Genomic DNA, 25,032 nt, shown 5'->3' on the forward strand with positions numbered 1-25,032 from the left:
TTGAAGGATAATGCTAATTCCACAAACTCTCAATTATCCTCTGGACACGCCCCTTTCCTGCTAACTCACCACACCTGAACTCACTCTGCTAATCACCAATTCCTCTTCCATTCTTCTGGTATATAAGCAGCTTGTTCTACTTGGGTTTGTTCAGCATTTGTGGTGTCCCAGTTCCTTTATTGTTCCTGTTGTTAATGGGCTAAAGTAAGTTCCTGCTATTGTAACTTTTCTAGGGTTTTAACTTCCTGCATTGGGGTGTAATATCCTGTTCGTCCTAGCATGTGTATTGTTATGGTGCAGCTGGTCCAGTATTAGACCTTTAATTGAACTGTAAGGGAAGTGTTACAGCTTGTGAGATGAGACATGGTATAATGATGGTTCCTGCTAGCATGTGTATTGTTATGGTGTAGCTGGCCCAGTATTAGACCTTTAATTGAACTGTAAGGGAAGTGTTACAGCTTGTGAGATGAGACATGGTATAATGATGGTTCCTGCTAGCAGAATGTGTCTTACATCTCTAATCCTGTAGACTGTTCTGATTGGTTGCACTGCGTCTCAGTGAACAAGAAACTATGAAATCCAGTAGCCCCCCCCCCCCCAATTTTTTTTTTTTTAAAAATGGGTTCCATGTTGTGGTCAGTTAATCCATCTCACACACTATGGGAACCATGCAGGGCCAGACTGGAAGTAGAGGAGACGTGTACGTGCCAAGCCAGAACAAAACATTGGCCGCCATATTTGGATGGGCCTTGTCTAAACTAGATTTAGTTATTGATCACTGCTCAGTGCTGTAAATGGTGCTTTATCAGAACCATCTAGTGTATTATGGCTGGATCTTCAGCGGTGGGACCCCATTGTGCTAGCAGGTACCTTATTGAACCATGTCATCTAGCAAGCTGTTGCTATGGAATATCCTCAGACCTTGCTTCATTGATTAATCTAATATTGGGCTGTGGCGGAACTTACTGGTCAGTTGTATGTTAATGTGGTGTATTCCCTCCAGCATGACAACATATCACAGCCTTTCCTGATGGCCATTCTAAATTACCTACTGGTGTTACGAGCCACTTATCATTTCCCACTGGTGTTACAAGCCACTAAGCCTTTCCCACTGGTGTTACAAGCCACTAAGCCTTTCCCACTGGTGTTACAAGCCACTAAGCCTTTCCCACTGGTGTTACAAGCCACTAAGCCTTTCCCACTGGTGTTACAAGCCACTAAGCCTTTCCCACTGGTGTTACAAGCCACTAAGCCTTTCCCACTGGTGTTACAAGCCACTAAGCCTTACCTGCCAGCCTTTTGTACTGTGCTTTTATTTTTTGGGGGATAATAAAATAACCAATTGAATATGGTTCAACCATAATGCCTGATTTCTGACACCTTTGTCAGTAGCCAAAGTTGCAGGGCATTTCTACATTGGGGAACTAGGCCTCTATTCCTGTATGAGTGGAGAGGAATAACTGCCCAGAAATTCTCCTCGGCTCTGTTTAGGGAATAGGCTGGCATTTAGGAAAGCAGCCATATTCCTGTTCTAATCTGCTGTATGTGGAGTTGAATCTGGTTTTGATGGCTTCACTCTGTTTCTCTCAGGAGACTCCATGACCATGTTGACCAGTCTTTTGCTTCTCAGTGCTGCCTTTGCTCTAGGAGATGCAAGTAAGAGTGTCTTGACTCGTTCTGTATTTTTCTTGTAGCAGAGGTGACTGACTGATCAACAAATATTGTAGCTGTGATTAGTACAACTGTCTCCATTTGCCTTAAAAGCCACATGTAAATTCTCCTTACAGATTCATTGCTAGAAGAAGACTTGTGTCCTTCCGGTTGGACCAAATATGGATCACGCTGCTTAATGTTTGTAAAGACTATGAGGAGCTGGCCTGAAGCAGAGGTATCACCGTTACCATCTACTGTGACTTTGAAGGGGAAATGTAGTTGAAATTAGCTCTTTGACATTACCGTAAAGGTGCTACTTTCTTAAACGGCAACACATGACTGATGTGAAATACTGAACTTCCCTTTAAGATGCTTCTTGTGACTCCCAAACCCGCATGCGGGAGCGCAATCTTCGCCTGAAACTAATTAGCATAACAAGCATTTGTGTAAGTTTTTCGATAGCCTAGCATAGCATTTTGTCCAGCTAGCAGCAGGTAACTTGGTCACGGAAATCAGAAAAGCAATCAAATTAAATCGTTTACCTTTGCGCTTCGGATGTTTTCACTCACGAGACGCCCAGGTAGATCGCCAAAGTTCATTTCTTCCCAAAATATTATTTTTGTAGGTGAAATAGCTCCGTTTGTTCTTCACGTTTGGCTGAGAAATCGCCTGGAAATTCCAGTCATGAAAACGGTGCAAAATATTCCAAATTAACTCCATAATATCGACAAACATGGCAAACGTTGTTTATAATCAATCCTCAAGGTGTTTTTCTAATATCTATTCGATAATATATCCGTCGGGACAATTAGTTTTTCAGTAGGACCGATTGGAGTAATGGCTACCTCTGTATTTTACGCGAGAGTCACCCTGGGAGCCATCATGTGAACACTTACGCAATATAGCCGCCTACGGGTATTCAACATAAATGCGTAAAACTACGTCACAATGCTGTAGACACCTTGGGGAATTCGTAGAAAGCGTAAGCTCGTTGATAGGACATTCACAGCTCAATAGGGACTCATTGGAACGCAGCGCTTTCAAAATATGGGGCACTTCCGGACTGGCGTTATCTCAGGCGTTCGCGTGCAACATCAGTTCTGTTATACTCGCAGAAAATATCTTTACGGTTTTGGAAACGTTAGAGTGTTTTCTATCCAAAGCTGTCAATTATATGCATATTCTAGCATCTTGTCCTGACAAAATATCCTGTTTTTAAAACGGGAACGTTTTTTCCAAAAATGAAAATACTGCCCCTAGAGTCGCAACAGGTTTAAGATGGGAGTTTTCTATACATTTTGAATATTTAATGTGGAGTCGTGCCTCCTGTATACTGGAACCCACCGGACATGGCTTAAGACTGACATAAACTAGTATCTTTAAGAGTTTTAAAAAGGAATTAGTTGTGATGGTCAATATTTGGTTGAGAGTCCAGAAGACAAATTCTCAGCAAGGCTGACTGACTAATACATGAAATGTCTTTGTTCCCATCTACTGCTTGGCTGTCATTGTAGATAATAATTTTCTTAACTGACTTGCCTAGTTAAATTAATACTTTCTTCTCTAGCGGTACTGTGTGTCCCTTGGTGATCAACTGGTGTCTGTACCCAACGTTGTGGAGTATCTTGGCGCAAACCTGGCATCTGTGCACAGCTCTGAGGAGGACCAGTTTCTACAGGCGTTGGTCTTGGTCAAGACTGTTGGTTTCCCTCCTACCTGGATTGGCGGATTTTATTCTGTTAAGGTGGGACCATTAAGCCTACAGTGTTATATAGAGCCATTATTGCAAGGAATGCCGTTCCATCTCCTATTGCTCAAGTGAACAGCAAACCTGGTTAAAAACGGGAGATGTGGCATGTAGGCTACCTGTAATTTGTTTATGTAGTTCTGTCTGAGTTGTCTAATGTTCTGATGTCATTTTGTGTGGACCCCAGGAAGAGGAGCTGCTGCTTTTTAACAGCTATTGTAATGGTTTCCATATAAAATATCAAGAGTTGCCAGGCGACAGGTAGCCTCGCTGTTGGCCAATAAAGGCTAGTTTGAATCACAGAGCTCACTCCGTGGAATCTGATGTGCCCTTGAGCAATGCCCTTAATCCTAATTGACCCTGTAGGTCATTCTAGATGAGTCTGCTAAATTATTTTACTGTCAACTTCAGGAGGCCTTTATACTCATGTAAAATGTTTCTAGGTAAGTATAAATTTGATCAAAGTAATCTCTTCCATACAGTCTTGTTAAACATGTGTGGGGTTTCTAGCTTCAAAAGTGACTTGTTATTGTCTTAGAAATGCATCGGGATGATTGCAAATGTGAGGAGTAGACTGTAGGTTCTTTACACAAACAGTCCCAGTCGGTGGGTTTTGAAGCTGTGGTAGCTTAAACTGTTTGGTTTCAGGGAGTAGAGGAAGGACTACATTTAGTCTTTATTCTCAAACCCCACTTTCCCCCCCTCAGGACAGGCGGTGGTTCTGGAGTGATGGCTCCGACTTTGATCACCAGAACTGGGCTGAAGGAAGGCCTGGTGCTGGTGCCAGAGAGTCTTGTGTTCATATCAACTTTGGAGGTACAGTAAACTCGGTATCAGTCATCAAATTAAACTTATTCCTAGTTTATTTAACTTTCCTACTGTGTGTACAGCTGAATATTCTGGTTTTGTCTTCAGGTCAACAGCGCTGGGACAATGCATTATGTGAAAGGAGCTTGCCCTCTGTGTGCTCCCTGAGGCTCCTGCCGCTTCGCCAGAGTATCCATTGAAAGCAGCAATGCTATTCCGTAGTGTCTTTGTCCTTAATACTTCATGGTAATGTCTATACATTAGAAGCAGCAATGCTATTCCAGTGTCTGCTCCCTTAATACTTAATGGGAAAGTCAAATACTTTGTTGCTGTTAAATTAAGTCTGTTACTAAACAAATGTTGAGGAATTGTTTGCAGCCAATAAAATATGTACACTTTTTTTGTCTCAAGAGATGCCTATGAATCATACTGCCAAAATTGTCCCATGTTTTGAGTTTTCTAAAAGGTACATTCGCATCCCAAAATGGATTTGTCAAATAGATATTAACACTTCACCTGAAACTCTGCATCATAAAACATGTTGTAGTTGGTACTCATTCTTCCCCTGTGGGACTCAAACCCACAACCTTTATGTTGCAAGTGCCATGCTTGACTGTGCCACCAGGACATAATTGTCACTGTGCTTAACTTTGTAAATGTAGACCTGTGAAATGACACAGTATGTTTAGGATACTGAAGGTCCAAAAGACATGTTTAACTTCTTATGGCTGCAGGGGCAGTATTGAGTAGCTTGGATGAAAAGGTGACCATTGTAAACGGCCAGCTCCTCAGTCTCAGTTGCTAATATATGCATATTAGTATTGGATAGAAAACATTCAAGTTTCCAAAACTGTCAAAATATTGTCTGTGTATAAACCAACTGCTATTGCAGGTGAAACCCTGAGTAATATCAAACCAGGAAGTGGCTTCTATTTTAACTCCATGTTCCATAGCCTCCCTTTGTGCAGTTTAAAGGGATATCAACCAAACTTCAGCCAGTTTCAGGGTTTTATTTTGAAAAATGAGCCAGAACAACATCCGTCAAGTGTTCGCATGAGTTCCGCTCGCGCAACAGAGTTTGGGAAGCCATTGCCGTTCCCTCCTACTGAACGAGACCGTTGCGGTTGATATTATCGATAATATATTTTATCCTGAGGCTTGATTATGAAAAACAAAAAAAAAGTTTGCCATGTTTCTGTGGACATTACGGAAACTATTTGTAATTTGTCGTGCCACTTCTGTGGATTTCTGAACATAATCTGCCAAACAAATGGGAACATTTATTGTACAACTGGGAGTCTCGTGAGTGAAAACATCCGATCGACGGTAAACGATTAATTTGACAGGTTCATATAAATTGTTCAGCATATCACACCAAAAAAATCTGTTTAATCTCTGGCTTTTATTTGTATGGAAAGTGAATTAGTTCCTGTAGTAGAGCAAAGACAACTGTCAAGTCTTCAACATCTTCGTTCCAACGCTTTTCATCTATGTCCACATCTACAATTACAGACAAAACAACATAAACAAGAACATCCAGAACCAGCTGCAAAGAAATAAGATTTAATGAATGAGTGTTGTGTGTGTATATACCTTGGTGGAACAGTTGCTAGCAGTTGCTAGCAGTGCCTGGTGGAGTCTCAGTACCCGGGATCTTCTGTCCAGAACTGGTCACACACCAACAGTAACCTACCAGAAAGACATGTTAATAACCTGTTAAATATATATTTACACATTTGACTAACACACTGAATTTGTCACGTTCAACTCAATTGGAGAATTTACTGTGTGCTTCTTTGTGTGTGCATGTTAACCTGTAGAGCCTGAACATTGCTCAGGGGTGTATTGTCCATCGTCGTCACAAGTGGGGATGAAGGCTCCAATTGGGCCGTGTGTCGCGGCATCTCTAGCACGCTCACAACGGGTCTTGAGGTGGAAGATGCCATCTTGATAGACAGGTAACATACATTGTAATGTGGACATGACATAACATTGCTGGACAATGTATGGACACATGATACATTTCTGGACATACATTCTGGAAGCTTGGGCTGTCAATCTCAATCTTATACATCAACATACATCTCTGGAACAAGAGGAGTCTCAGGTAGCCTAGCGGTTAGAGAGTTGGGCCAGTAACACAAAGGTTGCTAGTTTGAATCCCTGAGATGAGAAGTTGAAATGTCTGTCTATGCCCTTGGGCACAACCTTAATTTATCTGGTGTCACGGCTGACCTTTTGAACCTGTCTCTCCTCTCTAGGGAGGTTCCCATTGGTTGGAAGACATCCACGGTTCGTCCTTTTTTTAAAGGGGGAGATCAAGCTGATCCTAACTGTTATAGGCCTATTTCTATTTTGCCCTGTTTATCAAAAGTTTTGAAAAACTTGTCAATAATCAACTGACTGGCTCTCTTGATGTCTATAGTGTTCTCTATGGTATGCAGTCTGGTTTCCGCTCAGGTTATGCATGTGTCACTGCAACCTTAAAGGTCCTCAATGACGTCACCATTGCCCTTGATTCTAAGCAATACTGTGCTGATATTTTTATTGACCTGGCCAAAGCTTTTGATACAGTACACCATTCCATTCTTGTGGGCCGGTGAAGGAGTATTGGTGTCTCTGAGGTGTTGTTGGCCTGGTTTGCTAACTACCTCTCTCAAAGAGTGCAGTGTATAATGTCAGAACATCTACTGTCTCAGCTGCTGCCTGTCACCAAGGGTGTACCCCAAGGCTCAATCCTAGGCCCCACGCTCTTCTCAATTTACCTCAAATGACATAGCTCAGGCAGTAGGAAGCTCTCTCATCCATTTATATGCAGATGATAGAGTCTTATACTCAGCTGGCCCCTCCCTGGATTTTGTGTTAAGTCACATTCTGTTAAAGGTCCCCAAAGCACACACATCCCTGGGTCGCTCGTCTTTTCAGTTTGCTGCAGCTAGTGACTGAAACGAGCTGCAACAAATACTCAAACTGGACAGTTTCATCTCAATTTCTTCATTCAAAGACTCAGTCATGGACACTCTTACTGACTGTTGTGGCTGCTTTGTGTGATGTATTGTTGTCTCTACCTTCTTGCCCTTTGTGCTGTTGTCTGGGCCCAATAACGTTGCACCATGTTTTGTGCTGCTACCATGTTGTTGTCATGATGTTCTGCTACCATGTTGTGCTGCTACCATGTTGTTGTCATGATGTTCTGCTGCCATGTTGTGCTGCTACCATGTTGTTTTCATGAAGTGTTGCTACCATGCTGTGTTGTCATGATGTGTTGCTACCACACTGTGTTGTCATGTGTTGCTGCCATGCTGTTGTCATGTTGTGTTGTTGCCATGCAGTGTTGCTGCCATTCTGTGTTGTCATGTGTTGCTGCCATGCTGTGTTGTCATGTGTTGCTGCCATGCTGTGTTGTCATGTGTTGCTGCCATGCTGTGTTGTCATGTGTTGCTGCCATGCTGTGTTATCAAGTGTTGCTGCCATGCTGTGTGGTCATGTGTTGCTGCAATGCTGTGTGTTGTCATGTGTTGCTACCATGCTGTGTTGTCATGTGTTGCTACCATGCTGTGTTGTCATGTGTTGCTGCCATGCTGTGTTGTCATGTGTTGATGCCATGCTGTGTGTTGTCATGTGTTGCTGCAATGCTGTGTGTTGTCATGTGTTGCTACCATGCTGTTATGTGTTGCTGCCATGCTGTGTGTTGTCATGTGTTGCTACCATGCTGTGTTGTTGTTTTAGAGCTCTCTTTATGTAGTGTAGCGTTGTCTCTCTTGTGTGTTTTGTCCTATAGTGTTTATTTTGAATCCCTTTTGGTAGGCCATCATTGTAAATAAGAATGTGTTCTTAACTAAAGGTTAAATAGAGGCTGTCCTCTCTGAGGGTGTCCCAAGGAATATATATTAATATGTATTAATACTTGTGTGACATGGGACAGATAAACACCCAGTAATGTTTATATTTATAAAATTGTTGACTTGTTGAAGTTGTTAGTTTACATACACCTTAGCCAAATACATTTAAACTCAGTTTTTTCACAATTCCTGACATTTAATCAGAGTAACAATTCCATGTTTTAGGTCAGTTAGGATCACCACTTTATTTTAAGAATGTGAAATGTCAGAATAATAGTAGAGAGAATGATTTATTTCAGCTTTTATTTATCATTTTGAAATTGCTCCCAAGGATGAACCAGACTTGTGAGGTCTTGGCTGATTTATTTTGATTTTCCCATGATGTCAAGCAAAGAGGCACTGAGTTTGAAGGTAGGCCTTGAAATACATCCACAGGTACACCTCCAATTGACTCAAATGATGTCAATAAGCCCATCAGAAGCTTCTAAAGCCATGACATCATTTTCTGGAATTTTCCAAGCTGTTTAAAGGCACAGTCAACTTAGTGTATGTAAACTTCTGACCCACTGGAATTGTGATACAGTGGATTATAAGTGAAATAATCTGTCTGTTAACAATTGTTGGAAAAATGACCTGTGTCATGCACAAAGTAGATGTCCTAACCGACTTGCCAAAACGATAGTTTGTTAACAATACATTTGTGGAGTGGTTGAAAAACGTATGTAACTGAATGTAAACTTCAGACTTCAACTGTCAGTGTGAGGTGTGTCACTCTTACCTATGGGAACAAAGGTGTCTCCCAGAGCAAAAGCTGTGCTGACAAGCAGAATGATGGTCAATGTCACCATGGTGATAGTCTGGAGAGAGAGAGAGATGAGCATTAGAATCAGCTGTGATTGTACTGGAACACTACAAATCACTGGAATAGTTGGGTGTACTAGAGGAGAGGATAGGAGACACTGTGTTGTACATAACCTACTGTATAGCTGGGGGTACTGGAGGAGAGTGTCACATTGTCATAAAGGAGACAGGAATGCGTAATAGGGTTTTTTTATTTTCCCAAATTACAGTGTGCCATGTAAAGGCATGGGGACGAAGACCAAGCAAACACATATACAAAACACAGGGCTGAAACCCATTCAAAAGAGAGAGGAGTACCTCGAATAATACACAGGAGGAGATCCGAAAACACAAGCACACAATGATACAACACGGGACGAGACCCCTAATCATCTATGCACAATACAAGTGGCACGAAAGCCAAAACAACAAGGCACAGGTACTCATACGACCAACGGACATTGGAACATGGATGCCTCCCAAATGGCTTCTTATCCCCTATGTAGTGCACTCCTTTGGACCAGGGCCCACAGTGAACTAAATAGAGAATAGCTCATGGCCACAAAGGTAATATGGACCCTTGTCTAAAGTAGTGCACTACAAAGGGAATGGGAGGTCCCTTAGACAGATATTAGATGAACAGATGTTGAAATCTCACCTTCTGAAGTCTTCAGTTGTAGCTTCACTTCTTCAAAGGTCTTCACTGGGTCTCTCTCTCTCTCTGTCCTGCCTGTGAGTTGAGTTCTACCTCTCCCTCAACTCCTTTTTAAGGACCCGTCCAGTCAGACACATCCCTCTATTTTTCAAAATTTCTCTCCCTCGCTCTCTCTCTACCTCTCTCTCTCTCTCTCACTCTCTCTCTCGCTCTCTCTCTCGCTCTCTCTCTACCTCTCTCTACCTCTCTCTCTCTCTCTCTCACTCTCTCTCTCTCGCTCTCTCTCTCGCTCTCTCTCTCTCGCTCTCTCTCTACATCTCTCTCTCTCACTCTCTCTCTCTCCCTCGCTCTCTCTCGCTCTCTCTCTCGCTCTCTCTCTCTCTCTCTACCTCTCTCTCTCTCTCTCACTCTCTCTCTCGCTCTCTCTCTCGCTCTCTCTCTACCTCTCTCTACCTCTCTCTCTCTCTCTCTCACTCTCTCTCTCTCGCTCTCTCTCTCGCTCTCTCTCTCTCACTCTCTCTCTACATCTCTCTCTCTCACTCTCTCTCTCTCCCTCTCTCTCTCTCGCTCTCTCTCTCGCTCTCTCTCTCGCTCTCTCCCTCGCTCTCTCCCTCACTCTCTCTCTCTCACTCTCTCTCTCGCTCTCTCGCTCTCTCTCTACCTCTCTCTCTCTCTCTCGCTCTCTCGCTCTCTCACTCTCTCTCTCGCTCTACCTCTCTCTCTCTCACTCTCTCTCTCACTCTCTCTCTCCCTCGCTCTCTCTCTCGCTCTCTCTCTCTCTCGCTCTCTCTCTCTCGCTCTCTCTCTCTTGCTCTCTCTCTCTTGCTCTCACTCACTCTCTCTCGCTCGCTCTCATCGTTCAACCCTCCACATACTTTCTGTCCAGCCCAAACCCTGCTGGACCTGTCTGACATCTACCTGTTTGACAGGGTTGGGGTCAATTCAAAGTGAAGGTATTCAACTTTTGTAACACATTCAGGTGTTGCATATCGGGTCACAATATTGTTATGAAGAGACTTAATTCTACCTAATTGAAGCTGATGAAGATGTAGTCTGAAGTGCATTACAATGTCTTGGAAACACAATGCTATTTCAGAAGGAGATAAATAATGAGCAGGAAAACCTTTTGTCATCATTGTGATGTCACCAGATAGACTTTAGATGCAGCATCATTTTAACTATAAGTTCTGGAATGTTAAATTTATTTGAATTAACTGCTGTCTGTCTCATCGATCTTTTGCCCCAGAATGTTGGGCAACTGATCGTAGCAACTGACGTAGCAACTGTCGTCAAGTCCAACACCTTGGACAAGCTCATGAGACATGAAATCCATTGAGAGGATTACAAAAAAAAGTAAGTAGAGTTTTCATTGAAAAACTAATAGTTTAAATTGCTAAATATTTTAACAGTGCACCAGGGATACTTGCTACTGTGATTCCTGTGATTCCTTCCTGGAGTTTTTTCAAATACAAAATTATTATTTTGTTATATTGTTTGCTGGCTCAGCTGGTTAGCGAGCTCTGTCTCATTGACAACCCAATGTTGCTAATGGCCAGCTATCTATCCTGTTAATATAACTTGTTTTGTTAGCTAGGTAATGTTAGCTAGGTAATGTTAGCCATGTTATGAGCACCAGCTAGTTAGCTCCAAAAGTGGTTGGTAACTTTTGGCTGCATGCCGAGCCATTCATTTAAATAATCAACTTTAATTTTTTTTCCAGAGTTTCCTGGTCTTTGCATTAACAAGATATTCATTTCCAGCATCTTTCAGACCATTGAAAATGCAAAACAAAGAGAGGACACCTACAGCCTGCCCCACTGCTACCAATGATTCTCAGCTAGCGGTGTCTAATGTTAGCAGAAGTTTGTAGTGGGTTTTTACATAATCGTAGTGCAAAAGTATTGCGCAAAAAAATACCATAAACCACATCATCTCAGTGTGATTTTAATTTAAAACAGTCTGCAAGATGAGAGGAGAGGTGATAGATCAATGTCTTAAGGCTAAAGTATTGGAAGAGAGATATGCCGTAGGACCAGCAACATTCCTTTGTGAGGAGGAGAGAAGGTGGGAGAGGGTAAACAGCTAGCGTGCCTTTTCTTTGCGAGGGTCAAGCCGCTCTTTCACCAAACCTTGTCATCAAGGTGACTTTCTGTATTTCTGGAAGAACAGGACGATGGAATAGATGGATGAGGTATGTCCCAAATAGAGCCCCGTTCCTTACATAGTGGACTAGTTGTGACCCTATAGGCCCCGGTCAAAAGCAGTGTACTATGTAGGGAATGTCTTGAAACAGGTTTATTGTGTAAGATGGTTCTTATGGTACCCCTGTAGCAAAATATGTTGTCTTAAAAATTTAAAAGAGTCCAACTCCTTCCTCCATCTCCCAGAAATGGACAGGTTCAGATGAATTGTTCAGCATATCAAAACGACAATAAAGAAAGTAAAATCGACAGTTTAATCTCTGGATTTCTTCATTTATTTTTAATGGAACGTGAATCAGTTCCTGTAGTACAGTAAAGACAACTGTGTATTTTCAACATCTTCGTTCCAACTGCTTTCATCTACAATTACAGACAAAAACAACATTTAGAATCTGCTGCAAAGGACTAACATTTAGCGAATGAGTGACTGTGTACCTTGGTGAAACAGTTGATCTTGGTGGAGTCTCAGTACCCGGGATCTTCTGTCCAGTACTGGACACACGCCAACAGTAACCTACCAGAAATGGACAAGTTAAAAACATGTTACATATAAACTCAGCAAAAATATAAACGTCCTCTCACTGTCAACTGTGTTTATTTTCAGCAAACTCAACATGTGTACATTTTTGTATGAACAAAACAAGATCCAACAACTGAGACATAAACTGAACAAGTTCCACAGACATGTGACTAACAGAAATTGAATAATGTGTCCCTGAACAAAGGGGGAGGGGTCAAAATCAAAAGTAACAGTCAGTATCTGGTGTGGCCACCAGCTGCATTAAGTACTGCAGTGCATCTCCTCCTCATGGACTGCACCAGATTTGCCCTTACCCTCCGATCCAACATGTCCCAGGCGTGCTCAATGGGATTGAGATCCGGGTTCCTCGTTGGCCATGGCAGAATACTGACATTCCTGTATTGCAGGAAATCACACTCGTTCTGTGCAGTATGGCTGGTGGCTTTGTCAAGCTGGAGGGTAGTTAGGATGAGCCTGCAGGAAGGGTACTACATGAGGGAGGAGGATGTCTTCCCTGTTCTTCCACTTTAAGATGACATATTATCATCATTGACAAAAAGATAATTGACAAAAAAAATCAGTTATTCCATTCAGTTATTCCACTCCTCCTTTCATACCCTAATCTCTCCCCTCCTCCTCTCCTCCCATAACCTCTCCCCTCTCCCATACCTCTCTCCCCTCCTCCTCTCATACCCTAACCTCTCCCCTCCTCCTCTCGTCCCCTAACCTCTCCCCTCCTTCTCTCCTCCCCTAACCTCTCGACTCTCCACTCCTCCTCCTCTCCTCTCCTCCCCTAACCTCTCCTCTCTTCCCTTCACTCCTCCCTCCTCTCATCTCTCCCATAACTCTCTCTCCTCCTCTTGTCCTAACACAAACCCTGGTCCTACTTTCACTCTCTCTCTCCTCCAGACCTTCAGCTTTATTACAGTAACTATGTACCCATTAACTTGTCCAGTGATTTTTTTGTTGTTGTTGTCAACATTTAGAAAGTTTGCACAGAAAATAGATGTAACAATTGTCTGCTACAGTGAGATTCTGTCGATTAAAAACAACTGGAGGTAAAAAAACTTTACCCCGCAAAAAAAACATATCACCATCATCTGCACCAAGGTATCATCATGGTCTGCACCAAGGTATCATCATGGTCTGCACCAAGGTATCATCATGGTCTGCACCAAGGTATCATCATGGTCTGCACCAAGGTATCACCATGGTCTGCACCAAGCTATCATCATGGTCTGCACCAAGGTATCATCATGGTCTGCACCAAGGTATCATCATGGTCTGCACCAAGGTATCATCATGGTCTGCACCAAGGTATCATCATGGTCTGCACCAAGGTATCATCATGGTCTGCACCAAGGTATCATCATGGTCTGCACCAAGGTATCATCATGGTCTGCACCAAGGTATCATCATGGTCTGCACCAAGGTATCACCATGGTCTGCACCAAGGTATCATCATGGTCTGCACCAATGTATCATCATGGTCTGCACCAAGGTATCATCATGGTCTGCACCAAGGTATCACCATGGTCTGCACCAAGGTATCATCATGGTCTGCACCAAGGTATCATCATGGTCTGCACCAAGGTATCACCATGGTCTGCACCAAGGTATCATCATGGTCTGCACCAAGGTATCATCATGGTCTGCACCAAGGTATCACCATGGTCTGCACCAAGGTATCATCATGGTCTGCACCAAGGTATCATCATGGTCTGCACCAAGGTATCACCATGGTCTGCACCAAGGTATCATCATGGTCTGCACCAAGGTATCACCATGGTCTGCACCAAGGTATCACCATGGTAGGTGCCAAGGTATCACCATGGTCTGCACCAAGGTATCACCATGGTCTGCACCAAGGTATCATCATGGTCTGCTCCAAGGTATCATCATGGTCTGTACCAAGGTATCATCATGGTCTGTACCAAGGTATCATCATGGTCTGTGTCAAGGTATCACCATGGTCTGCACCAAGGTATCATCATGGTCTGTGTCAAGGTATCACCATGGTCTGCACCAAGGTATCACCATGGTCTGCACCAAGGTATCATCATGGTCTGCAACAAGGTATCATCATGGTCTGTACCAAGGTATCATCATGGTCTGCACCAAGGTATCACCATGGTCTGCTCCAAGGTATCACCATGGTCTGCACCAAGGTATCACCATGGTCTGCTCCAAGGTATCATCATGGTCTGTACCAAGGTATCATCATGGTCTGTACCAAGGTATCACCATGGTCTGCACCAAGGTATCATCATGGTCTGCTCCAAGGTATCATCATGGTCTGCACCAAGGTATCATCATGGTCTGCTCCAAGGTATCATCATGGTCTGCTCCAAGGTATCATCATGGTCTGCACCAAGGTATCATCATGGTCTGCTCCAAGGTATCATCATGGTCTGCTCCAAGGTATCATCATGGTCTGCTCCAAGGTATCATCATGGTCTGCACCAAGGTATCATCATGGTCCGTGCCATGGTGGAACTGCATGGTATGTCTGAAATAATTGTATGGTGAATCCTGCATCGAGCCTACCAGAAGAGCAAGGGGAAGCATTTCCGGCATTCTTGAAAGTCACAATAAACCTTGTCCTGCAAAACAACTTTGTATATGATCATTTAAAAAATGCATTCAGTGGGCATAATTGAACTCACGAGCTGAAAGTCAAGAGAATCCCTGTCATGGAAAAATCTATTATTATATTTGATTTAAAAAAATTAAATGCAGTGGGCATAATAAAAGTCTAAATAAATCACTTTGCTTTTATAATTAAAGGATTGAAGATTTATAGTTATGTGATGACATCACGTACCCCAACAAACAACGATTAATCAGACTCACTTTCCACAACAATTTTAACCCGTTTTTGTTCCATTCTTGGATTTCACTGTTCTCCACTCATCTTTCTCGCTAACTGTACTCAACCTGCTTTCAACTTCAAATGACCCTTTTGCTTCCGCCATCTCCACCAACCTGCTCACAAAACTCGAGAGGGAGAGGTCTGACTGGATGGGTCCTTAAAAAGGAGAGGAGGGAGAGGTCTGACTGGATGGGTCCTTAAAAAGGAGAGGAGGGAGACGTAGGACTCAACTCATAGCAGGATTTCAGAAAGTGACATTTCAACATCTGTTCATCTAATACTGTATGTGCATGCATCCCAAATAGCCCTCTATTCCCTATGAAGTGCACTACTTTTGACCAGAGCCCGTAGTGAATATGTTGCTCAGAACAAATGTAGTGCACTTGTTTTGAAGGAGAATGCTATTTCCACAAACTCCCAATTACCCTCTAGACACGCCCCTTTCCTGCAAACTCACCACACCTGAACTCACTCTGCTAATCACCAATTCCTCTTCCATTCTTCTGGTATATAAGCAGCTTGTTCTACTTGGGTTTGTTCAGCATTTGTGGTGTCCCAGTTCCTTTATAGGTCCTGTTGTTAATTGGCTAAAGTAAGTTCCTGCTATTGTAACTTTTCTAGGGTTATAACTTCCTGCATTGGGGTGTAATATTCTGTTCATCCTAGCATGTGTATTGTTATGGTGTAGCTGGCCCAGTATTAGACCTTTAATTGAACTGTAAGGGAAGTGTTACAGCTTGTGAGATGAGACGTGGTATAATGATGGTTCCTGCTAGCAGAATGTGTCTTCCATCTATAATCCTGTAGACTGTTCTGATTGGTTGCCTGTTGCACTGTGTCTCAGTGAACAAGAAAATATGAAATAGAGGACACATGGATGTGCAAAGCCAGAACAAAACATTGGCAGCCATATTTAGCTGGGTAGTGTCTAAACTAGATTGTATTTACACTGAAGTTCTCATTGAATCTGGTTATGATGGCTTCACTCTGTTTCTCTCAGGAGACTCCATGACCATGTTGACCAGTCTTCTGCTTCTCAGTGCTGCCTTTGCTCTGGGAGATGCAAGTAAGAGTCTACTTTTCTTGACTCGTTCTGTATGTTTATTGTAGCAGAGGTGACTGACTGATCAACAAATAATATTGTAGCTCTGTTTTGTAGATCTTTCTCCACTAGCCTTTAAAGCCACATGTAACTTCTCTTCACAGATTCATTGCTAGAAGAAGACTTGTGTCCTTCCGGTTGGACCAAATATGGATCACGCTGTTTAATGTTTGTAAAGACTACAAGGAGCTGGCCTGAAGCAGAGGTATCACCCTTACCATCTACTGTGAATTTGAAGGGGAAGTGTAGTTGAAATTAGCTCTTTGACATTACCTTAAAGGTGATGATTTCTTAAACTGCAACACATGACTGATGTGAAATACTGAACTTCCCTTCAAGATGGGAATTTTCTATTCATTTTGACTATTTAATGTGGAGTCGTGCCTCCTGTATACTGAAACCCACCGGACATGGCTTAAGACTGAGATAAACTACTATCTTGAGGAGTTTAAAATGGAATTAGTTGCGATGGTCAATATTTGGTTGAGTCCAGAAGACAAATTCTCAGCAAGGCTGACTGACTAATACATGAAATGTCTGTGTTCCCATCTACTGCTTGGCTGTCATTGTAGATAATAATTTTCTTAACTGACTTGCCTAGTTAAATTAATACTTTCTTCTCTAGCGGTACTGTGTGTCCCTTGGTGATCAACTGGTGTCTGTACCCAACGTTGTGGAGTACCTTGGCGCAAACCTGGCATCTGTGCACAGCTCTGAGGAGGACCAGTTTCTACAGGCGTTGGTCTTGGTCAAGACTGTTGGTTTCCCTCCTACCTGGATTGGTGGATTTTATTCTGTTAAGGTGGGACCATTAAGCCTACAGTGTTATATAGAGCCATTATTGCAAGGAACGCCGTTCCATCTCGTATAGCTCAAGTGAACAGCAAACCTGGTTAAAAACGGGACATTTGGCATGTAGGCTACCTGTAACTTGTTTATGTAGTTCTGTCTGAGTTGTCTAATGTTCTGATGTCATTTTGTGTGGACCCCAGGAAGAGGGGCTGCTGCTTTTTAACAGCTATTGTAATGGTTTCCATATAAAATATCAAGAGTTGCCAGGCGACAGGTAGCCTCGCCATTGGCCAATAAAGGCTAGTTTGAATCCCAGAGCTCACTCCGTGAAATCTGATGTGCCCTTGAGCAATGCCCTTAATCCTAATTGACCCTGTAGGTCATTCTAGATGAGTCTGCTAAATTATTTTACTGTGAACTTCAGGAGGCCTTTATACTCATGTAAAATGTTTCTAGGTAAGTATAAATTTGATCAAAGTAACCTCTTCCATACATTCTTGTGTGTGGTTTCTAGCTTCAAAAGTTGTAGACTTGTTATAGTCTTTGAAAGGCATCGGGATGATTGCAAATGTGAGGAGTAGACTGTACGATCTTTACACAAGCAACAGTCCCAGTCGGTGGGTTTTGAAGTAGTGGTAGCTTAAACTGTTTGGTTTCAGGTGGTAGAGGAAGGACTACATTTAGTTTCTATTCTCAAACCCCACTTTCCCCCCCTCAGGACAGGCGGTGGTTCTGGAGTGATGGCTCCGACTTTGATCACCAGAACTGGGCTGAAGGAAGGCCTGATGCTGGTGCCAGAGAGTCTTGTGTTCATATCAACTTTGGAGGTATAGTAAACCCAGTATCATTACTGATCCAGTCATCAAATTAAACTTATTCCTAGTTTATTTAACTTTCCTACTGTGTGTGCAGCTGAATATTCTGGTTTTGTCTTCAGGTCAACAGCTCTGGAACAATGCATTATGTGAAAGGAGCTTGCCCTCTGTGTGCTCCCTGAGGCTCCTTCCGCTTCGCCAGAGTATCCATTAAAAGCAGCATTGCTATTCCGTAGCGTCTTTGTCCTTAATACTTCATGGGAAGCTTTGTTGCTGTTAAATGAAGTCTCAGTTACTACACAAATGTTGAGGAATTGTTTGCAGCCAATAAAATGTGGACACTATTTTGTCTCATGAGTTATTGAACTTTGTAGTTAGTACTTTTTCTTACTGGTCCTCTGAGTCTCAAACCCACAACCCTAATGTTGCATGTGCCACCAGGACCAGGACTGTCATCGTGCTTAACTTTTGGTAGATGAACACCTGTGCCAAGATGCAGTATGTTTAACTTTGTCAGGACAGGGGGGCAGTATTGAGTAGCTTGGCTAAAAATGTGCCCAGAGTAAACTACCTGCTACTCAGTCCTTAAAGCTAGAATATGCATATAATTAGTAGATTTGGATAGGAAACACTGAAGTTTCTAAACCTGTTTGAATGATGTCTGAGTATAACAGAACTCATATGGCAGGCAGCAACCTGAGAAAATCCAACCAGGAAGTGGGAATTGAGGTTTGTAGTTTTACATTCTTTGCCTACCCAGGATACAGTGGCCATTGGGTCATATTGAAATTCTTAACGCTTCCACTGTCTACAGTCTTTAGAACCTTGTTTGCTGCTTCTACTGTGAAGGGGGGCATGGGCGCTGAATAAGTCTGCGGTCTGCCAGAGTGGCAGCTGATCACGTGAGGTAGCTGAGTTCAATCGCATTTCTACAGACCAAGGAATTCTCCGGTTGAAACATTGAAGAATTCAATACTTCATTTGACACGTTTCTACAAACTAATGACTTCATCTGAACTTTGGCCTGGACTTGCCCGTGAGTTTGGATTGTGTACTAAATGCGTAAACAGGTATTTGGACGTAAATGATGGACTTGATCAAACAAATGACACCTTTATTGTGGAACTATGAATCCTTGGAGTGCATTCTGATGACGATCAAAGGTAAGTGACTATAATGTATCTCTGACTCCACATGGCGGATATCTGTATGGCTTGCTTTGTCTGAGCGCTGTACTCAGAATATTGCATGGTGTGCTTTTTCGGTTAAGCTTTTTATATCTGACAGCGGTTGCATTAAGGAAGTGGATCTAAAATTCCATGCATGACATTTGTATCTTAGCATTGTTTGAGTATTTATTTAAATTGATGGGGCTCTGCAAAATCACCGGATGTTTTGGAACTACTGACCGTAACGTGCCAATGTAACTACAGGGAGCCCCTATGTTCAGAGAACCCCTTGTAAGTGATCCTTGAAGATAAAATAAAATCATGAGGTAAAATGCCAGCAAAGCTTCAAGCCCAATGTTTTATATCTGGGGTGTTGATGATCTCTATCCACAGCCAGAATGCTCACCAAGCACTGCCACATCCAACAGGATTCCAGTTAGTCATCAGCGGTGTAGGGAGGAATGAAATCTGATCCTTGAACATTTTAATTATACAGATTTACAAAACAAGCTCAGATTTCATACCTTGGTTTTTGTGGTGACAACTTTTGCTAATAGTTTTAATACTTTGTCCATAACGTAGAGGCCCAGGTGGTAGTAATTGAAGAGGTAAAGGAGGTGGATGTGATCTGCACAACATACCAATTGACATGCCTCGTCTGTATACCTGCATTCAAGAGAGCAGTTCAGTTTTCTGCACGCAGTACAGCTAACCTTATCCTACCTCAAGATTATCCATTGAATTGTGAATATTTTCTGTTTAAGATTGGAAAATAGATGGTCTCAAACAATATTTAGATCATCCAAGGGACAAACCTCACCTTGATCTTTCCATTTTTCAGTTAAAATGTCTTATGGCTGAAATCCCGGTAACGGGATCGATATGACAACAGCCAGTGAAAGTGCAGGGCGCCAAATTCAAACAAATGTCATAATTAAAATTCCTCAAACATACATGTGTCTTATACCATTTTAAAAGGTAATCTTGTTAATCCCACTAAAGTGTCCGATTTCAAATAGGCTTTTCAGCGAAAACGATTGTTAGGTCACCTAGACCTAACATAGAACTAAAGATACACTTGTTCTTAATGCAACCACTTTGTCAGATTTCAAAAAGCTTTACAGCAAAACACAATATTCAATCATCTGAAAACAGGGTTCAGCCACAAAAGGAAGCCATACAGTTCACTGCCAAATTGTGCAGTCAACAAAACTCAGAAAAAGCATTATAAATCTTCACTTACCTTTGCTGATCTTCGTCGGAATGCACTCCCAGGACTCCCACAAGAAATGTTTTTGTTCGGTTATGTCCAAGTAACTACTTTTGTTAGCGCGTTAGCACAAAGAGCGTACACTAAAGGCTGACGAAATGTCCAAAAGTTCCGTAACAGTCAGTAGAAACATGTCAAATGATGTATTGAATCAATCTTTAGAAAGTTAACATAAATCCTGAATAAAGTTCCAATCGGAGAATTACATGGACTTCAGATGAGCGATGGAAAAGAGCTCACACTCATGTGAACGCGCATGGTCAGGTCATGGCAGACCTGACTGATTCTCCTCTCATTTGACCCCCCTTTACAGTAGAGGCATCAAAGTTCTACAGACTGTTGATATCTAGTGGAAGCCGTAGGAAGTGCAAACTCATCCATATCTCGCTGTGATTTCAATAGGATTTTGGTTGAAAATCTTCAGGTTTTTGCCTGCCATACGAGTTCTGTTATACTCACATCATTCAAACGGTTTTAGAAACTTGTGTTTTCTATCCCATGTGAATAATCATATGCATATATTAGCAACTGGGACTGAGAAGCAGGCAGTTTAATATGGGCACCTCTGCACCTTTCATCCAAGCAACTCACTGCCCCTTAAGAAGTTTAGCACCTGCTACTGTCCTTTCAAATCTAAATGTTTGTTGGGCAGGTAGGTTCCTGCGAGAACCCCCACCAGCTAAGGAGGTTCCTTGATGACCCCCACCTTCTACAGGGTTCTTAGATTAACCTTTTGATGGCCATTTTCAGTTCCAAGAACTGTATGGTTTTAAAGAACAGAACTTCAGTTGAACCCCACATTTAGAGCGTACTTGGACTAGGATTCAAGAGGCACTCTCACATCTGAGCCATCTTTGTTGCAGGTGCATGGTTACATTTGAGTAAGATGAACACTTTTCTTGCTAGTCTCACTGCTCTAAAGCTGTAGGTATCAGCCTCAAAGCCTTCGTCAGAGCTTTCAGTGTTCGCAACCTGCACCTCTATGTAGACATTGCTCCACCCACATCCAGTCAATGCATCTAATAGGGTTGGAGTATGAGAGACAGTGTTACCAAAAATAACTGCATTTCATAAGTATTCTAATAGTGTGTAGGTGATGTGTCAAACAAGACACAAAGGACATCGACCTATCAATTAAAATTCTCAAATCATTGGGTTCCGTACAAGAATAAAACAAGGAGTCTAAAGTGGCAGCATTAATTCATGTTCACAACAAATAGGCATTTCATCATTAAGACCTTTTGGGAATAATGAGGGTGGAAATCCCAGCACATTCTTCTATAGACACAAATATGACCCCACCATCAATAGACAATATGGAGGTTGTTTTGCTGCACCAACAAGCCTCGTCTGAAGGTAGACCAGTTTTACAAAAGGTAGGTAAGTATTTTTGATGAGCAGGTGACCATACTTTGTCATGTGGTGTGTTTTAGTTATAAAAAAGTACCTGGCAGTCTACCAAGTGTGGTAGACTACTAATGACCATCACCAGCACCAGAGCTTGGAGAAGCCTAACATGGTCACGTGGCATTTGACTGCCTTCATTTCCTGTAACAGTCACCATAACAGTCCTACTCCTTCCTCCATTTCCCAGAAATGAACCGGTTCAGATACATTGTTCAACATATCACACCAACAATAACGTAAGTAAATCAACACTTTAATCTCTGGATTCCTTCATGTATTTATTTGTATGGGACGTGAAACCGTTCCTGTAGTACAGTAAAGACAACTGGCCGTCTTCTACATCTTACTTCCAACGCCTTTCATCTACAATTAGAAAGAAATACACATCAATAACAAGCTGCAAAGTAGTAACATTTAGTGAATATGTATATACACACACCTTGGTGGAACAGTTGATAGCAGTGCCTGGTGGAGTCTCAGTACCCGGGATCTTCTGTCCAGAACTGTTCACACACCAACAGTAACCTACCAGAAAGACATGTTAATAACCTGTTACATATATAATATTTAAACATTTTACTGCAACATATTGAATTGTCACGTTCAACTCAATTGGAGCATTTATGGTGTGTGTGGTAACCTGTAGAGCCTGAACATTGCTCAGGGGTGTATCGTCCAGTGGCGTCACACGTGGGGACGTAGACTCCAGGCCTGACTTTTTTCAAAGCATTTTCTCTAGCAATCTCACAGGGGGTCTTGGGTCGTATCTTACCATCTAAACACAGATAACATTCTTTGTAACGATGACATGACATAGTAGAACATACATTGCTGGACAAACATCCTGGAAGCTCTGGCTGGATCTGGAATCTTGGCTTGAGTCCACTAATGGGCCCTGGTCAGGAGAAGTGCCCTGGTCAGGTGAAGTGCCCTGGTCAGGTGAAGTGCCCTGGTCAGGTGAAGTGCCCTGGTCAGGTGAAGTGCCCTGGTCAGGTGAAGTGCCCTGGTCAGGAGAAGTGCCCTGGTCAGGAGAAGTGCCCTGGTCAGGAGAAGTGCCCTATACTGAATAGGAAGCCATTTCAGATGTACATTTCTGAAATATTCAGTTGTTGCTTCACTCCTTCAGAGATCTTCACTGGGTCTCTCTCTCTGTCCTGCCTGTGAGTTAAATTCTCCCTCCTCTCCTTTTTAAGGACCCGTCCAGTCAGAACCCTCCCTCTGGAACCCCGTCCGGAGAGTTAGAGGTACGAAATGGCGGCGAGTAGTGAAGAAAAAATTCAGGAAATTAAGAATGAGTTGGTGAAGAAAAAGATGTGCTGGAATGAGAACAATATAGCTGTCAGTTCTGATGGTGTGTAGCGGGAGGATGAGGGTTAAGGACCTGAATGGTCGGAAGTGGAAAGATCCAGGAAGAGATATTGACACAGGAAGACACTTAGAAGAGAGATCATGATTCTGAAATCAGTGGAGCATCTTGTAAAGAAACAAAGAGATCCAAGGTAGGAAGCAAGTGTAGTGATGTGTTGGAGTTTAAAGTGGTGATGGTGTTGGATGAGACCACAGGGCCTCACTTACTCTGGGTGGAACAGTTGATTGGAGCAGTGCCTGGTGGAGTCTCAGTACCCGGGATCTTCTGTCCAGTACTGGTCACACACCAACAGTAACCTACCAGAAATAGACATGTTTCATATACAATATATACACATTGAATTGTCACATTCAACTGAATTTAGCCTGCGTGTGCGCCAGTGTTAACCTGTAGAGCCCCAACATTGCTCGGGGGTGTATTGTCCATCGTCGTCACACGTGGGGATGTAGGCTCCAATTGAGCCATTTAAAGTGGCATCGCTAGCATCCTCACATGGGGTCTTGGGTCGTATCATAGTATCTGGAAACAGGTAACATTTACTTTAATGTGGACATAATATATCAGGACAATATACATTTCTGGACATACATTCTGGAATCTTGGGGTGCGTCCCATATGGGCCCTATTCAGAAGTAGTTTATACGGAATAGGGTTCCATTTCAGATGATACCTAGGTACTTCCTGGCTAAATATTAATTCTGCTACTTGTTACAAACGCATGTGGAGTCAAATTCCAGTTTCGTAGAAGAGCTGATGAAACTAAGACTGGAAATTGTATCAGTGTTATTGCTGGACAATCCAATCATACATCTAGTTGAATGATCAAACCATTCATATCAGAATACCTCAGTCCAGCATCTAGATAATCATCTCTGGAACTAGAGGAGTGGCAGGTAGCCTGCGGTTAGAGAGTTGGGCCAGTAGTTCAAATCAGTGAGCTGACAAGTTAATATATCCGTCTATGTGCCTTTAATAAATCCTCTTGGTGCTAGGGGGCAGTATTTTCATATTTTGTCAGGAGAAGATGCATGCAAGTGGTCACATGGTGGCTCCGAGAGAGATTCGAGTAAAATACAGAGGTAGCCATTACTCCAATCGGTCCTCCTGAAAAATGTATTGTCCCGACAGATATATTATCGAATAGATAGAGAAACACCTTGAGGATTGATTATAAATAACATTTGCCATGTTTGTCGATATTATGGAGCAAATTTTGAATATTTCTCAGTGTTGTGGTGACCGCAATTTCCGGGCGATTTCTCAGCCAAAAGTGAAGAACAAAGAGCTATTTCGCCTACAAAATAATATTTTGTGAGAAAATGAACTTTGGCTGTCTACCTGGGCGTCTCGTGAGTGAAAACATCCGAAGTTCAAAGGTAAACGATTTAATTTGATTGCCTCTGATTTCCGTGACAAGGTTGCCTGCTGTTAGCAAGGCATAATGCTATGCTAGGCTATCGATAAACTTACAAATGCTTGTCTAGCGTAGACTGTAAAGCATATTTTGAAAATCTGAGATGACAGGGTGATTAACAAAAGGCTAAGCTGGGTTGCAATATATTTCACTTGTGATTTGCTTGAATATGAATATTTATGTCCTTTGCGTTATGCTAATTAGTTTCAGGCGATGATTACACTCCCGGATCCAGGTTTGAGAGTCACTAGAAGTTAATTAAGCAAGGCAAAACCTTAATTTCTCCAGTGTCAATGTTGATAATGGCTGACCTCTCAGAGGGTGTCCCATGGAGAACCGGTATTGAACAGAAACGCATTTTCCAATTCACACCTGCATCTTAATATCTATGTGTGTGTTATGTTTATTTAAGATGTTGGTGAGTAGGTGTGACGTATGTCACGCTTACCTCCTAGAGCAAAAGCCGTGCTGACAAGCAGAATGATGGTCAATATCGCCATGGTTATAGTCTCCTGTGAGAGAGAAAGAGAGATTAGTTGAGCATTTTAAAGGATCTG

At 42.4% G+C, this 25,032-nt stretch overlaps 4 protein-coding genes across 5 annotated transcripts in view; 2 read left to right on the forward strand and 2 right to left on the reverse strand.

The window, feature by feature from the left end:
* Positions 1-22,866, reverse strand: part of LOC139415792 (galactose-specific lectin nattectin-like) — a 1,187,935-nt gene extending 1,165,069 nt beyond the window's left edge. For both annotated transcript variants that reach the window (XM_071163885.1, XM_071163884.1), the window contains exon 1: positions 22,811-22,866. The gene's annotated coding sequence lies outside the window, so the exon portion shown is untranslated. The remainder of the gene's footprint in view (positions 1-22,810) is intronic.
* LOC139417067 (ladderlectin-like) lies at positions 1,577-4,414 on the forward strand. Its single transcript, XM_071166314.1, has 5 exons — positions 1,577-1,656; positions 1,788-1,888; positions 3,221-3,397; positions 4,108-4,216; positions 4,316-4,414. Exons 1-5 carry the CDS (start codon positions 1,599-1,601, stop codon positions 4,405-4,407), a joined length of 537 nt encoding a protein of 178 aa, XP_071022415.1. The 5' UTR covers positions 1,577-1,598; the 3' UTR covers positions 4,408-4,414.
* On the forward strand, positions 15,696-18,174 carry LOC139417068 (ladderlectin-like). Its single transcript, XM_071166315.1, has 6 exons — positions 15,696-15,729; positions 16,138-16,203; positions 16,344-16,444; positions 16,865-17,041; positions 17,750-17,858; positions 17,969-18,174. The coding sequence occupies exons 2-6, from the start codon at positions 16,146-16,148 to the stop codon at positions 18,058-18,060; spliced, it is 537 nt and encodes a 178-aa protein (XP_071022416.1). The 5' UTR covers positions 15,696-15,729; positions 16,138-16,145; the 3' UTR covers positions 18,061-18,174.
* LOC139415793 (saxiphilin-like) lies at positions 22,029-24,975 on the reverse strand. The gene is made up of 6 exons (XM_071163887.1): positions 24,924-24,975; positions 23,449-23,580; positions 23,268-23,357; positions 22,333-22,467; positions 22,132-22,217; positions 22,029-22,055 (listed from the first exon to the last, which is right to left on the reverse strand). The coding sequence occupies exons 1-6, from the start codon at positions 24,973-24,975 to the stop codon at positions 22,029-22,031; spliced, it is 522 nt and encodes a 173-aa protein (XP_071019988.1).
* Positions 24,976-25,032: the final 57 nt, after the last annotated feature.

Source organism: Oncorhynchus clarkii, chromosome 9 (assembly GCF_045791955.1).
Source record: "Oncorhynchus clarkii lewisi isolate Uvic-CL-2024 chromosome 9, UVic_Ocla_1.0, whole genome shotgun sequence".
NCBI lineage: Eukaryota > Metazoa > Chordata > Actinopteri > Salmoniformes > Salmonidae > Oncorhynchus > Oncorhynchus clarkii.